Raw genomic sequence first — 15,200 nt, 5'->3', positions numbered from 1 at the left:
ACTTGTAACTTGTAAGTGCACAATTGTACCCAGACTCAAAAACAAGTGATGGGCTTAGGCCCAATGAGCCTTATACAATGAAATTTGTAGAGTATGGGTTTGAAACCTAGGTTTGGAATGTTGGAAGTTGATTAACAGGCTAGAGTGCCATAATCTATACAAGTGATAAACAAATATGACAAAGAGACCTCCTCGGATACAAGCTGAGGACGATTTGTATTGTACTTCTCTTTCTACACCAAAATTTACAATTCTTAGTTCTTTTTTAGCTAAAAAGCCGGTCCCCCTTTCTTTCCTCTCTCGTCTTCTTATATACTTCTTCTTCTTCCCTATTTCGTCCACGTGTCACACAAATCTTCCTTTTAGATACTTGTCCCGTCTACCACCTTCTTGAAGTCGTCAAATAGTGGCAGGAAGGTTGAATTTTACTGTTCAGAGGTAATTTCTCCATTAATGCGGCCAGAAAAGTAGATGCAGGGCCTTTAATGTGGTGGTAACAGCTTTTTCCTCAGATATTTCTCACATGCTCCTGCTTTTAAAGGGTGCACCGATCACACTTTTACCTACCAGTCCTTGCAGAATTCTGCCTCTAACTCGTTTAGCAAGTCCCAGGGTCATTGCTGGGCCTGTCCGAGGAGATACTCCTCCTCGAACAACTACTCGGAGCTCTATAGTGCGGACTGACTTGTGGGCCTAGAGACCCTGATCAAAACAGACTGGTACCAACCACTTAGGCCCAAAACCCAAACGTTTATTCAAGCGCTTTTACCCCCCACAATAGCCCCTCAAAACTTTATTTTTCCCTCCCATCCGAGAAGAGAAATAGAGCTTTGAATCAAACAACATACCCTCCACACACTTTGCAATTTGCCACACGTGTAGGGGTCTTTTTGTTCCCTGAAAACGTCTCTAACGCTTCGAAACCCGAAACACGCGCATTTATGACCGCAAGTTACATCCTGTTCCCCACGTTCAACGGTGGGATACGCATCCAACAGCCCAGGTTTGTTCTAAAAATTTGAGCTTTAATTTCGAGGCTGCCTCTCGCATGTCAAAACTCCTAGGAACCCGTATCTCCATCCATTCTTTTAGAAATCAATTAAATCTAAGTACCAGTTAATATATTTTCTCTTAAGAAGCTTGTGAAGACTCGCCTAATCAACTCCCGTAAGTTCTCACTTTTCCTTACTCATTCCTTCTCGGCTTCTATCCTCGGCCACCATTTAGATCCCTTTCCTCGCTTCAAACTTTCGTTTCATCCCTACCAAATGGGTAGATTTAAGTGTCTAGTTGATACTAACGCCAGTATGGAGGGTTTTAGGTCCAAATATCATATTCCTCACGAAGTAGGTTTGAAATACTGTCCAGTAGAAGCCATAGGTGACACTAGGAAAGAGGGAGAGGTTATCATTCCCATGATTGCCTTCATAGAAGGTGGGATGACCCTCCCCATGAAAAATGTAACTAGCAAATACCTACGTAACCATAGGTTATGCCCAAATCAGTGCACACCCAACATATTTAGGGTCTTAGGCTGTGTCGATGCTCTAAATGAGCAAATGGGTTTGAACCTCACATGGCACAATGTTGCCTATATGTACGAGTGCCATAAACTCAAAAGTGTAGGATACTACATTAAATCCAGGTCTAGCGTCGTTAGGCTGATATTCTGTCTTCCCAAGTCCAATAAAGGCATGAAAGACGACTATCTCATCGCCTCGAGAAATTGGTTTAATGGTCCTCATTGCCCAGTCGAATGGGGAGAGCCAGGTGTGACTCTATAGGAGTTAGATTTCCTAACCCATGACTCAATCCCGTTATTTTTACTGTTTTTAAATTATATTGCGCATTATTGTTTTTTCCTTGATATTTACTACTAATCCGACCATGTTCGTCTTCTCGGACGTTTCTTTTCACAGATAAACAGCACGTACGTCCGCGTCTAAGCTTTTGCAATGTTGCAGACTTAAATCGCGTCCTTCGCTCTGAAGTCTTTGTCAGTGAAGACCTGCAAGTGAGAGCTGCCCACCTGATATTAGGATACGATCCTATATCAGTGGACTTCCAAGAAATTGACAACGCGATCACTGCTGGAGACAAACGACGCAGAAGAATAGACGTGGCATGACCCAACTTCCTTTCTAACCGCGAACTCCCAGACGATCCCTCCATCATCCTATACTCTCGCCCAATTGCAGCAATTCCTCTTTCGGCACATTCCCAGACAACTGCCGTTCGAGAAGAGCCAGGGTCCTCACAACAATCGTTAGACGAGGAGATCAACCAGTTTCGACTCGAGGAAGGTGAGAGACCTCGAGAAGATCCACTTGTCATCCTCTCAGACGAAGAACATGCGCCCGCCGAAACTTTGGGCATACAAGGCCTGGTGGTTGCACAGCCTGATTCCAGCTCCGAAGAAGAAGAAGATATGGACGCTTTACGGAAGCTGATGAATAAGAGGGGCATGAGAGTCTCTCAAAAGGGAACGGGTGGGTCGCAGGTCCCTCTGTCCTTGCCACCACCTCCTCCTCCCTCCGATCCTAAGCCTCCCGTTCTGGAGCCTAAGAAGAAGAGGAAGAGTGAGGCCGAGGAGGCAGATGCAGAGAGGCAGAAGAAGCTAAAACAACAGCAACAACAAAAACCTAGCAAAGGCAAGGGACGTGCCTCTTCAGTGGAAAGCGGGGAGAACAGGGACCTTGCCGAGGTACACCGTGCACCGGCTAACTGGTCTCTCAAGCTGAAACTGGACGGGGTACCAATCTCCTGCCAGTCTAGTATTAGGGCGTTCCAACAAGGTCACGCTCACCATATGTCCGATGCCTTGGAACGTCCCCTTCTTCTGTCTAAGAACATGGACGCCTTAGAAAAGATGAGCCAGCCGCATCTGTTCCTTTCGCTAAAAAGGGACTTGGCTTTGGTGAGTATCTAAGTCTTATCCTCACTTTATTACTCTCATTACATCTTAACGAAAGAAACATTCTTATGTACTTTAGACTCGTACTACTAATAATGCATTTATTTTGATACTTCTCCACAAGCCATTCAGGAAGTCTTCGCTGCTGAGAAGTAGGTGGAAGATTCTCGGAAGAAAGCTACACTTGAACTGGAGCTTAGGCAGGAGACCGAGAAGTCCCTAGGCCAAGCTCTTGCGCAAAACGAGAAGCTAACCACACAGTTGGCAGAGCTAAAAAGGGAAAATGACGGTGCTGAAGCCAGCTTGAAGACAATGAGGACCCAGGTGGAGGGGCAACGCAAGCTTTTTCGTCAGAAGGACGAAGAACTATCCAAATCTCAACAAGAAAACTCCGACTTGAAGAAGGAGCTTGTTAAGATGAGAGATGAGGCTTGTACCTTCAAGGACTCCATGGAGGCTGCAAAGAAGGTCGCTTACAAGGAAGGGGTGGAGGCGACAGAAAACCAACTAATCAAGGAGTTCGCCGAGCTATGCCGGGAATACTGTCAACAAGTATGGGAGGAAGCCTTAAATGTGGCAGGGATTCCCTCAACCTCCGAGTTGAGGAAGCCCGAAAACATGTGGCTCCCCCAAGACATCTAGGTGATAGAGGAACTTCCTCCTATCGCACCTGCCCCTGAGACAGCATCTTCCACGCTCCCTCCCATGATTCCGGAGCCCATTCCAACTCCTACAGAACTTAAGGGTTCCAACAGAGAGAAGGAACAGGGTGATGGCGCCGAGAAGACTACGAGCCAAAGTGCCGAGCCCAATATCCCTTCACCGGTGGCAATAGACAAGGGAAAACAAGCCCAGACCTCATTTGAGATAGAGCTGAAACGAACAGAGGCTGCTAGCACTTCTGAGCAGGACCCCCCTTCTAAGGCTTAGGGCTTAGGCTATTTAGGACTTCTCATTTTGTTATGTAACAAATTTTTTTAAGTTTTTTTGCTTTGAATGTACATTAACAGAAATTAATGAGAAACTGTCTGGTTTGATTTTCATTGGACTTCCAATCTTTAGTATAAAAATACTCATCAGCACAAGAATGAATGAATGAAACAACTAACTCCACTTCCAATATTTCAATTTGCCATAACTTTAAATAAAAGTACACATACTTAGCCTATACTTTGTAAATCATGCCTTAAGAACATAACATATGTGACACAGCAATACACAATCAAAAACTTAACTTAGAATTCAATTTGGGGCATGAAGCTATTCAAGTAGAGGGTCCGAGGACCCAATATAACTAAACTTCCTTTTAACAAAAAGTAGAATATCAATTTTCACAAGGCATGTGGTCCGAGGACCATGCATGTCCAAGTTTCTGTTTGATACTTAGAAATAGTAACTTGAAATGCTAATTTCTCCAAAGTAGAAGGTTTGAGGACCTGACATAACTAAGGTTCTGTTTAACAAACAATAGGATATCAATTTCCACAAGGCATGTGGCCCGAGGACTATACATGACCAAGTTTCTGTTTGATACTTAGAAATGGTAACTTGAAATGTTAATTTCGCCAAAGTAGAAGGTTTGAGGACCCGACATAACTAAGGTTCTGTTTAACAAACAATATGATATCAATTTCCACAAGGCATATGGTCCGAGGACCATGCATGACCAAGTTTCTGTTTGATACTTAGAAATAGTAACTTGAAATGTTAATTTCCCCAAAGTAGAAGGTCTGAGGACCCGACATAACTAAGGTTCTGTTTAACAAACAATAGGATATTAATTTCCACAAGGCATGTGGTCTGAGGACCATGCATGACCAAGTTTCTGTTTGATACTTAGAAATAGTAACTTAAAATGTTAATTTCCCCAAAGTAGAAGGTTTGAGGACTCGACATAACTAAGGTTCCTTTTAACAAACAATAGGATATCAATTTCCACAAGGCATGTGGTCCGAGGACCATGCATGACCAAGTTTCTGTTTGATACTTAGAAATAGTAACTTGAAATATTAATTTTCCCAAAGTAAAAGGTCTGAGGACCCGACATAACTAAGGTTCTATTTAACAAACAATAGGATATCAAGTTCCACAAGGCATGTGGTCCGAGGACCATGCATGACCAAGTTGCTATTTGATACTTAGAAATAGTAACTTGAAATGTTAATTTCCCCAAAGTAGAAGGTCTGAGGACCCGACATAACTAAAGTTCTATTGAACAAACAATAAGATATCAATTTCCACAAGGCATGTGGTCCGAGGACCATGCATGACCAAGTTTCTGTTTGATACTTAGAAATAGTAACTTGAAATGTTAATTTCCCCAAAATAGAAGGTCTGAGGACCCGACATAACTAAGGTTCTATTTAACAAATAATAAGATATCAATTTCCACAAGGCATGTGATCCGAGGACCATGCATGACCAAGTTTCTGTTTGATACTTAGAAACAATGAGAGATAAACCCAAGTACATACTGATAATTTGAACAACGAACGATAAAAATACTCTTTATTAATAATAATACCTTCGTAGGTTATTTACATTACAAGGGCGTTGTACAATTTTTTCATCTAGATCAGCTAATCGATATGACCCTATGCCTGCTACAGAGATGATCCGATATGGTTTTTCCCAGTTTGGTGCTAGCTTTCCCCATGCTAGGTTTTTGGCAGTACCCACAACTTTCCTCAACACCAAATCCCCAGGCGCTAGTGGCCTTAGCTTCACATGAGCATCATATCCTCGTTTAAGTTTCTGCTGATAATAAGCCATTTGGACCATGGCGGCCTTTCGCCGCTCCTCAACCAGATCCAGGCTTTTTTCAAGGAGGCTATCATATTTCCCGGGCTAAAAGAACTCGTCCTTAATGTTAGGAAACCAGATTCTAAAGGTATCACCGTCTCAGCCCCGTAAGTCATAGAGAAGGGTGTTTCTCCAATGGACCTACGTGGTGTAGTCCAGTCGTCCACAAAACGTGTGGCAATTCCTCTACCCATCTACCCTTCGCATCATCCAGCTTCTTCTTAAGTCCACTGACTATGACTTTTTAACGGTCTCGGCTTGCCCATTTTCCTGAGGGTAAGCTGGGATGGAGTATCTATTTGTGATGCCCATGTCACTGCAATATTTCCTGAAAGCTTTACTATCAAATTGGACGCCATTATCTGAAATAAGTGTGTGAGGTACCCCAAATCTAGTGATAATATTCTTCCAAATAAACTTCTTGGAGTCGATATCCCTAATATTTGATAACGGCTTAGCTTCGACCCACTTGGTGAAGTAATCAGTTCCCACGAGCAGCCACCTTTTGTTTCCCACAGCCCTCGGAAAAGGGCCCAACTATATCCAGTCCCCATTAAGCGAATAGCCAAGGACTGGACAAAGGATTAAGAACTCCCCCAGGCTTATGAATATTGGGAGCGAACCTTTGGCATTGGTCACACTTTCTTGTGTAGTCTTGAGCTTCCCTCTGCATATTAGGCCACCAATATCCCTAAGTCAGAGCCCTATGGGCTAAGGATCTTCCCCCAGTATGGCTTCCACAAATTCTCTCATGTAATTCTTCCAAAAGTGCCTTCGTTGCTTCAGGATGTACACATAGCAGGTACGGTCCAAAAAAGGAGCGTTTATACAATTTCTGATCCTCGAATAACCAGAAATGAGGCGCCTTTCGACGAATCTTATCTGCTTCAAACTTGTCCTTGGGAAGAATATCGCTTTTTAGAAAAGAGACCACAAGGTCAATCCAGCTAAGTCTAGGCCTTATCAGATGGATACGGACGACACTTGCAGTAGTTAGAGCTGGTTCTAGCAAGTCTTCGACGAGGATAATCTTGGGCAAACATTGAGTCGAGGATGTTGCCAAAAGTAGCCAACGAGTCCGCATGTGTGTTTCCACTTCTAAAAACGTGCGAAAGGATGAAAAAAATCGAACTCGGATTGTAAACACTTGACTAAGGTCAGGTACTCTTGCATTCTTGTATTCCTAGCCTCCATGGTCCCCGTCATTTGGCCCACGACTAATTGAGAATCCGAGAACATATGAATTGTCTTTCCCCCCATTCTACGTACCATATTCATACCAACCAAGACCGCTTCGTACTTAGCCTCGTTATTAGTGACCGAGAACGCTAATCTCAATGATTTCTCAAAGACAATTCCCTCAGGGGATACCGAAACAAGTCCAACACTAGACCCCCTCTAGTTGGCTGCCCCATCAATATACACTCTCCAAATCAGAGGTCCTTTGCCCGTGATCATGCCAACTGATTTTTCATCCATGTGTGATTCCTTCGCAATTTCTTCTAACGATGGTTCAGCGAATTCTGCCACCAAATCTGCAAGAACCTGGCCCTTCATCAAGGTGCGTGGCATGTATTTGATATCAAAAGCTCCTAAAATAGTTTCCCATTTAGCTACCCTTCCCGAGTAGTCAGCACTCTGTAACACTGACTTGAGAGGCAGTTGGGTCAAAACCACAATGGTGTGGGACTGGAAATAGTGAAGAAGCTTCCGCGTGGCATGGACTACAACTAGAATGCCTTCTTTAAAGGCAAATAACGCACCTCAGCTTCATTCAAGGATTTACTGACATAATAAACTGGTCTTTGTACCCCGCCGTCATCCCTTATGAGAACCAAGCTGACTGTATGGATGGCTACAGCTAGGTATGCAAACAGGATTTCATCGACCTCCAGCCGAGACATAATGGGCGGCCAGGAAAGATATTCCTTAAATTGCTGGAAAGCTAAAGCACACTCTTTGGACCATTGGAATTCTTTCCATTTATTTAATAGTTGGAAAAAAGGTCTACACCTGTCAGCTGACTGAGTAATAAATCTGCTGAGAGCAACAGTCATCCCGGTCAATTTCTAAACTTCTTTTGGATTCCGAGGTGGTTACAAGCCCTGAATGGCCCTAACCTGTGCCGGATTCACCTCTATTCCTCTATGAGTCACCATGTAGCCCAGAAACTTTCTGGAACCCACCCCAAAAGAACACTTTGAGACATTAAGGCGCAACTTGTACTTCCTAAGTATTTAAAATGTATCGTCCAGGTCTTTCACATGCATAGGTATTGCCTTACTCTTCACTACCATATCATCCACATACACCTCAATGGTCTTTCCAAGTTGTGATTCAAACATTTTGGTCATCATTCTTTGGTAAGTAGCCCCGGTATTTTTCAACCCGAACGACATTATTTTATAATGATAGTTCCCTGTTGGAGTAATGAAAGCAGTCTTCTCCTGATCACCCAACGCCAATGGTATTTGGTGATAGCCCTGGAAAGCATCTAAAAAACTCATTTGAGGATGCCCGATCGTAGCATCCACAAGCTAATCGATGCGTGGCATCGGGAATGAGTCTTTTGGGCAGGCTTTGTTTAGGTCTGTGAAGTCCACACATACTCTCCACTTTTCGTTCTTCTTTTTCACTACAACTGTGTGCGCCAACCATTCCGGGTAAAAAACCTCTTTAATAGCCCCAACCCTTTTAAGCTTGAGCACCTCCTCTTTGACAGCCTCGGAATGCTCTTTCGAAGAGTGCCAAGGTGGTTGCCTTCTGGGAAAAGCAGCAAGGTTAACATTCAAATGATGGAAAATGAAGCTTGGGTCAACCCCCGGAGCCTCATAGGGATCCCAGGCAAAGACGTCGATGTTGTCTTTCAAACATTTCACCAATTCCATCTTTTCTTGGTGTGGTAACCGTGTCCCAACTTAGAAGAACCTTTCGGGATCATCGGTTATAAGGAATCTTTCCATATCTTCACACATGGCATCCTTTGCTGTCACCGCACTGGACGCATCCAGAGTCGTTAATTGCTATAAGTCTTCTGCAACTGAGGCCGAGGACTCTGATTTGGCTTGATGCAGTACTACAGTCGATATGCATTGCCTTGCCACTGATTGGCTGCTCAGAATTTCTTCGATGAATCCCCCCGAAGGGAATTTTACTTTAACATGCAAAGTTGAGGAGACGGCACCCAAAGCATGCAGCCAAGGCCTGGCAAGGATGGCCGTGTATGGAGAATATGCGTCAACCATAATGAAATTCACGTCGATCGTTTCCGAGCCAGATTGTACGGGCAATCGAATCTGCCCCTTTGGTATAACAGCCTTCCCTTCAAAACTTATTAATGGCGAGTCATAGGGAGTGAGATCCTCCAATTTTAACTTAAGCTCCTTGAATAAATCAGGGTACATAATATCCGCACCGCTGCCTTGATCGATCATCACCCTTTTAAAGTCGTAATTCCCTATTCTCAACGTGACCACCAGGGCGTCATCATGGGGTTGAATAGTTCCAACCTTATCCTCATCAGAGAATCCTAAAATAGGCACACTCTTTCTGATCCTCTTCGGCTTCGAGCCAGACTCCTTGGCCTGGGAGTGTGACATTGCCATCACCTTGGTAGGACAGGAACCGGTCCTGCCAGGTGCAGCGAAGATGACGTTAATCGTTCCCAAGGGCTGCCGAGATGAGTTGTTCTTCTGATTATTTGAACCTGACTGACTGCCTTGCCCGTTTGGTTGATACAGGTGCTGCTTCAATTTTCCCTTGCTAACAAGCTGCTCCAAATGGTTCTAGAGGGTCCAACAATTCTCGGTGGTATGACCCACATCTTGATGATATGGATAAAAAATGTTCTGATTCCTCTTCGTGGGGTCCTCGGCCATCTTACTGGGCCACTTGAAGTAGGGCTCCTTACGGACTTTCTCCAGCAGTTGGTGCACTGGTTCTCTGAATACAGTGTTAACTGCTTGAGGAGTGGTTGAGCTAGATTGCCCAGAGTAATCTTTCCTCAGTTTATTGTTTTGGTACCTGTCCGACCTGAAATCCCTTCTCTCCTGCGGGATAACCTTCGCCTTACCTTTACCTTATTGTTGATCTTCCTCAACCCTTTTGTACTCGTCGATGCGGTCCATGAGGCGACGTACACTCCGTATAGGCTTTTTGGTCAGGGATTTCCTTAAATCATGATTAGTGGGAAGGCCCACTTTAAAAGTATTAATCGCCACCTCATCAAAATCTCCATCGATCTCATTGAACATTTCCCAATACCTGTCGGAGTATGCTTTCAATGTCTCACCCTCCCTCATGGCCATAGATAATAGCGAGTCCAACGGTCGAGGAACTCTGCTGCAGGTAATGAATCGAGATGTGAATGCCCTGGTAAGTTCCATGAACGAATCGATAGACCCTAACTTTAGTCCATTAAACCATTTCATAGCAACAGGTCCCAGGCTAGAAGGAAAGACTTTGCACATCAAGGTTTCGTTTTGAGAATGCACCGCCATCCTTTGATTAAAGTGGCTCACATGTTCCACCGGGTTCGTCCTGCCATTATAAATGGTGAAGGTGGGCTGGGTGAACCGTCTAGGGAGCCTTCCCTTCTCAATCCTACGTGAGAAGGGCGATTTAGAGAGTTGGTGTAGTGCTTGACTCATAGCATCCTTCCCCAAGCCCCTAGAGGGAAGCTTCTTATGCTTACGACCTGGTAGGTCATCCCCTTTGTAAGAGAAGGTTCTGCTAGGGGGAGTCCTGGACCTTGAACTGTAATTGCTTCCCCGGGACCCCCTTAAGGAAGGATTGGATGGGGGCGAAGCCCGCCTTTGTCTGACACGGTGCAGCTTTTTCTTAAGGTGGTCAATCTCCCTCTGCATGGCCTTGGCATCATCCTCATGGGTGGCATTGCTTCCACCACACGTATGACTCGAGCTAGGATATACGGTATGCACACTTCCCTCTTGATCCCTTCGATGCTCAAGATGCTCAAAAAGATCTTCGGACTGGGATCCATGAGATTCTGCATGATGCGAACCTAAACCTGCCATAATGTTCCAATTTCTTCAACGCTAGATTTCCCACAGATAGCGCCAATTGCAAGTGCACAATTGTATCTGGACCCAAAAACAAGTGATGGGCTCAGGCCCAATGAGCCTTATACAATGAAATTTGTAGAGTATGGATTTGAAACCTAGGTTTGGGATGTTGGAAGTTGATTAACAAGCTAGAGTGCCACAATTTATGCAAGTGATAAACAAATATGACAAAGAGACCTCCTCGGACACAAGCTGAGAATGATTTGTATTGTACTTCTCTTTCTACGCCAAAGTTTACAATTCTTAGTTCTTTTTTAGCTAAGAAGCCGGTCCCCCTTTCTTTCCTCTCTCGTCTTCTTCTATACTTTTTCTTCTTCCCTGTTTTGTCCACGTGTCACATAAATCTTCCTTTTAGATACTTGTCCCGTCTACCATCTTCTTGGAGTCTTCAAATAGTGGCAGGAAGGCTGAATTGTACTGTTCAAATGTCATTTATCCATTAATGCGGCCAGGGAGGTAGATGCAGAGCCTTTAATGTGGTAGTAGCAGCTTTTACCCACCAGTCCTTCTAGAATTGTACTGCTCAAATGTCATTAATCCTCAGATATTTCTCACATGCTTCTGCTTCTAAAGGGTGCAATGATCACACTTTTACCCACCAGTCCTTCTAGAATTCTGCCTCTAACCCGTTTAGCAAGTCCCAGGGCCATTGCTGGGCCTGTCCGAGGAGATACTCCTCCTCGGACAACTCCTCAGACCTCTATAGTGCGGACTGACTTATGAGCCTAGAGACCCTGATCAAAATAGACTGGTACCAACCACTCAGGACCAAAGTCCAAACGTTTATTCAAGCGCTTTTACCCCCCACACTACTAATGCATCCATTGTGGTTGATTGCAGGCTTCTTCTTTCACAAATTCCTTAAGTCAAGGTGGCTCACTATTTTAGGGAAAAATAGGAACCTACTAGGACTCAGACATGTTATTCTATAACTCCCCCCCCTCCCCCCCACCCTTTTGCTTTTCAATCTTTTCCTTTCGGACCTATATGGTCTTGGTCATGTTAGGCTATGTGCTAACAATGATGTAATCAGTGTTGTTCCTTAGTTTGTTTAATGAAAGTTCATTTTTACCACAAAAAAAAGGCTGAAATCTAAGTTATCTACCTTAGATTTACCTGTAGTTTAAAATTTGACACTTTACCTATGTGATCTTGCTCTACTTCTATGTCTCTCTTCTCCAAAAACACAAAAATATAAAAATATAAGATTAAAATAGATCAAAATGGATCTAGTAAAACACTTTTATCATAAGATTTCAAATCACAAGTAAGAAATTTAAATTTTAGTCAAACCTTAAATGGACAAAGTATCCAATTTCAAATCACATCTAAGCAATTTAAATTTTCAGCCGAACTTGTAAGTTATAATTTGCCCATGTTTTTTTTAACCCAATTTTTGAATCAGGTTCTATAGGCAGATTTAGAAGCCCAAATATAGTAGCCCAGGCCCATGCCTAAAAAAGGACCTAGACACGTGTATAATCACTAGCCGTGTACTGTAACCTGTAGGTAATGAAAATACTAAAAATGGATCGGGCCCATTATGGGCCCAATAAGAAATGCGGAACCCCTTGAGAAACCCTAGGGGACAAGTCGCACTAGAGTGGTGGTTATATAAAAGCCTCTCTTTCCCAAACTCTCATCCTCTCTGCCATTAGCAGCAACCACACAACAAACAAAGAAAAAAAAAGGGAGAGATCCGAAGACAGAGATGGTTTCGCTCAAGCTCCAGAAGAGGCTCGCCTCGAGCGTCCTCAAGTGTGGCCGTGGCAAGGTCTGGCTCGACCCTAATGAGGTCAACGAAATCTCCATGGCCAACTCTCGTACGCACGCTCTCTCTCTCTCACTCTCTCTCTGTTTCTTATTCTCTGTTCATTTTTTGTTTTATGTGGTTTTGATCTTGTATGCTATGCTATGATGTGATTGATTTGATTTTGTTGTGCTTACTCTCTTCCGATTTGTTTGGCTGCTGAGAAACCGTTGGAAAATATTAGAAATGGAATGGATTTCTTTGTATTTTTTTTTAAAAACATTTTAGCTTTACTGGTTTTCTTTTTTATTGGTGTGATTTTTCTGGGCTGCTAAACGGGGCGTTAAGATCTGAATCTGATTGTTATAATCATAGCTAGGGTTTTAGTTTTGTACCGTTAGGGTTTTGTATAGTTACTTATTATTTTATGAAATTTGTGCTGGAAGCTGAATTGTTTGATTTGATTATTTGTATAGTTCGTTGCTTACTTTTTTTTAAAATTTTTTTATAGCGTGGAGTTATTACTGAACTGTTTGTGGTAACAAAGTTTAGTGGTGAACTTGAAAATGTTCTTTTGTCTGCTCAGGAAATGTGTGAAAGGTTTTACTTTATGGGCTGAAAATGCTTTTTAAAACTACTCAAGTTATTGGGTTTTTGTGATTTTGAGTTTCTTGTTTGTTCGGGTTTATTGGACTTTGTTTCAATGGATAGTGATTAGTGATCTTCATGTGTGCCTTATGGAACTTGTGTACCATTTCTAGTATTTTGTATACTAGGTTATGCTTTCGTGCCGCCATTTCATCGGTGTTCTTAACTATTTATTACTAGTATTCTACATTTTGCATGCAGGGTTTTGTGTTGATTTTATTTTATCTTTTGTTGTGTTTGGTTATTGATGTTTGTTGCTCACCAAGTGCAGGCCAAAATATTAGAAAGCTGGTTAAGGATGGCTTCATCATCAGGAAGCCAACCAAGATCCACTCGCGATCTCGTGCACGTCGTATGAAGGAAGCCAAGAGGAAGGGGCGTCATTCTGGATATGGTATTTTGTTTCTCCTCGACTAATGAGTAATTTAGGAATTTGGTTCTGGTGAAATTAGTATCGAACTAAGAATTTAGATGAATCATTGTGCATTTTAACAAATGTTCTGTGGTTACACATTAAATTGTATATATGTGCGCACATAAATCAATATGTCACCTAACTATCAATATGGGTGAGAAAGCTTCTATACTATGTTGAGAAAACTCACATGATAGAAACAGTATAAAACAGTAATTTAATTGCAAGCACTAGTGATCCTTCATATTACTTTTTTGTCCTGGTGTACAGTAGATGAATGATATGACAGAATGGTTTTGAATTGTCCAAAACTGATTTCTGAATATCTGTCAGGTAAGCGGAAGGGTACAAGGGAGGCTAGGCTTCCTACCAAAGTCCTATGGATGAGGAGAATGCGTGTTCTCAGGCGCTTGCTCCGCAAGTACCGAGAATCTAAGAAGATTGACAAGCACATGTACCATGATATGTACATGAAGGTGAAGGGTAATGTTTTCAAGAACAAGCGTGTCCTTATGGAGAGCATCCACAAGTCCAAGGCTGAGAAGGCAAGAGAGAAGACTTTGTCTGACCAGTTTGAGGCGAAGCGGGCAAAGAACAAGGCTAGCAGGGAGAGGAAACACGCTAGAAGGGAGGAACGCCTGGCCCAGGTATGGTTTTCATCAGCATCCTGTTAATTCCATAATGCTTCAAAAGCTTTTCTGTTTGACGTTACAGTTGAAAGTCATTGTGCAAATATGATAATCCAGCTTTAGTTAACTTATCGAACAAGAAAATATATGGGCTTTCATGTTGTATATCTGCCCTTGATTAATGTTTTAAATCTATTAATTGTTGACCAAGATTGGATGGATTGAATTTCATTTATTATATTGACTAGGATTCTTACTTTGTTGTTTATTGCATAATGTCTATAGGGACCTTCTGGAGAAAGACCAGCACCTGCTGCCCCAGCTGCTCCTGCTGTTTCTGCATCTCAACCTACTCAGTAAGCATCATAGATGTTGTTCCACACTTGTGAATTAGGCACGTCTGTCTGTGAGATCTAACTAGATTTATTGTAATTGCAGGACATCTAAGAAATCCAAGAAGTGAGAACATTATGAAGAGAGCTGAAGGATGTATGACTTTTGATGGTTCATGTGCCCTCAGTTACTTTGTTAGAGTAGTTTTGACCATTCTGTGTGTTATTTGTTGGTTTTGGAACATGTTAGTTTATATCCTAGATAAAAGGAGGCTTAATATTTTGGTACCTTGGTTAATATTTTGGTTTCTTTTCTTATGTTTGTCGATTTTTCCAATTTTAATCTGAGTTGGTCGTTGAGGTCTCCAGTTTTAATCTGAATTTTATTATAAACGGCAGAAATATGGTCACAGTTTTACAGTTTTATCTAATGGGTGATGGCACGTTGATTCGGTGCAGATATGGTTACTGAACTGGCAAAATATTTTAGTTGTTTGGGGTGCTATTGTGCTATGCTAGTCTCTACATACCCTTAAGCTAAATGAGTGCAAGTCCCATTGCTTAGTGCTTTGAGGTGGTGCTATGGTTGATGAGTTCAAACGTCCATTAGTTTTACAGTTTAATCT

The 15,200-nt window shown here is 42.6% G+C and overlaps 1 protein-coding gene across 1 annotated transcript; it reads left to right on the top strand.

Annotated features, from left to right (window-relative positions):
* The first annotated feature begins 12,345 nt into the window (after positions 1-12,345).
* LOC142612578 (large ribosomal subunit protein eL19y-like) lies at positions 12,346-14,942 on the top strand. Its single transcript, XM_075784677.1, has 5 exons — positions 12,346-12,623; positions 13,470-13,592; positions 13,947-14,260; positions 14,528-14,598; positions 14,681-14,942. Exons 1-5 carry the CDS (start codon positions 12,512-12,514, stop codon positions 14,703-14,705), a joined length of 645 nt encoding a protein of 214 aa, XP_075640792.1. The 5' UTR covers positions 12,346-12,511; the 3' UTR covers positions 14,706-14,942.
* The last annotated feature ends 258 nt before the right edge of the window (positions 14,943-15,200 follow it).

This window comes from Castanea sativa, chromosome 10 (genome assembly GCF_040712315.1).
Source record: "Castanea sativa cultivar Marrone di Chiusa Pesio chromosome 10, ASM4071231v1".
Lineage (NCBI taxonomy): Eukaryota > Viridiplantae > Streptophyta > Magnoliopsida > Fagales > Fagaceae > Castanea > Castanea sativa.
Note: the sequence above shows the minus strand (reverse complement) of the source record. Positions and strands in the feature narration are given on the sequence as shown.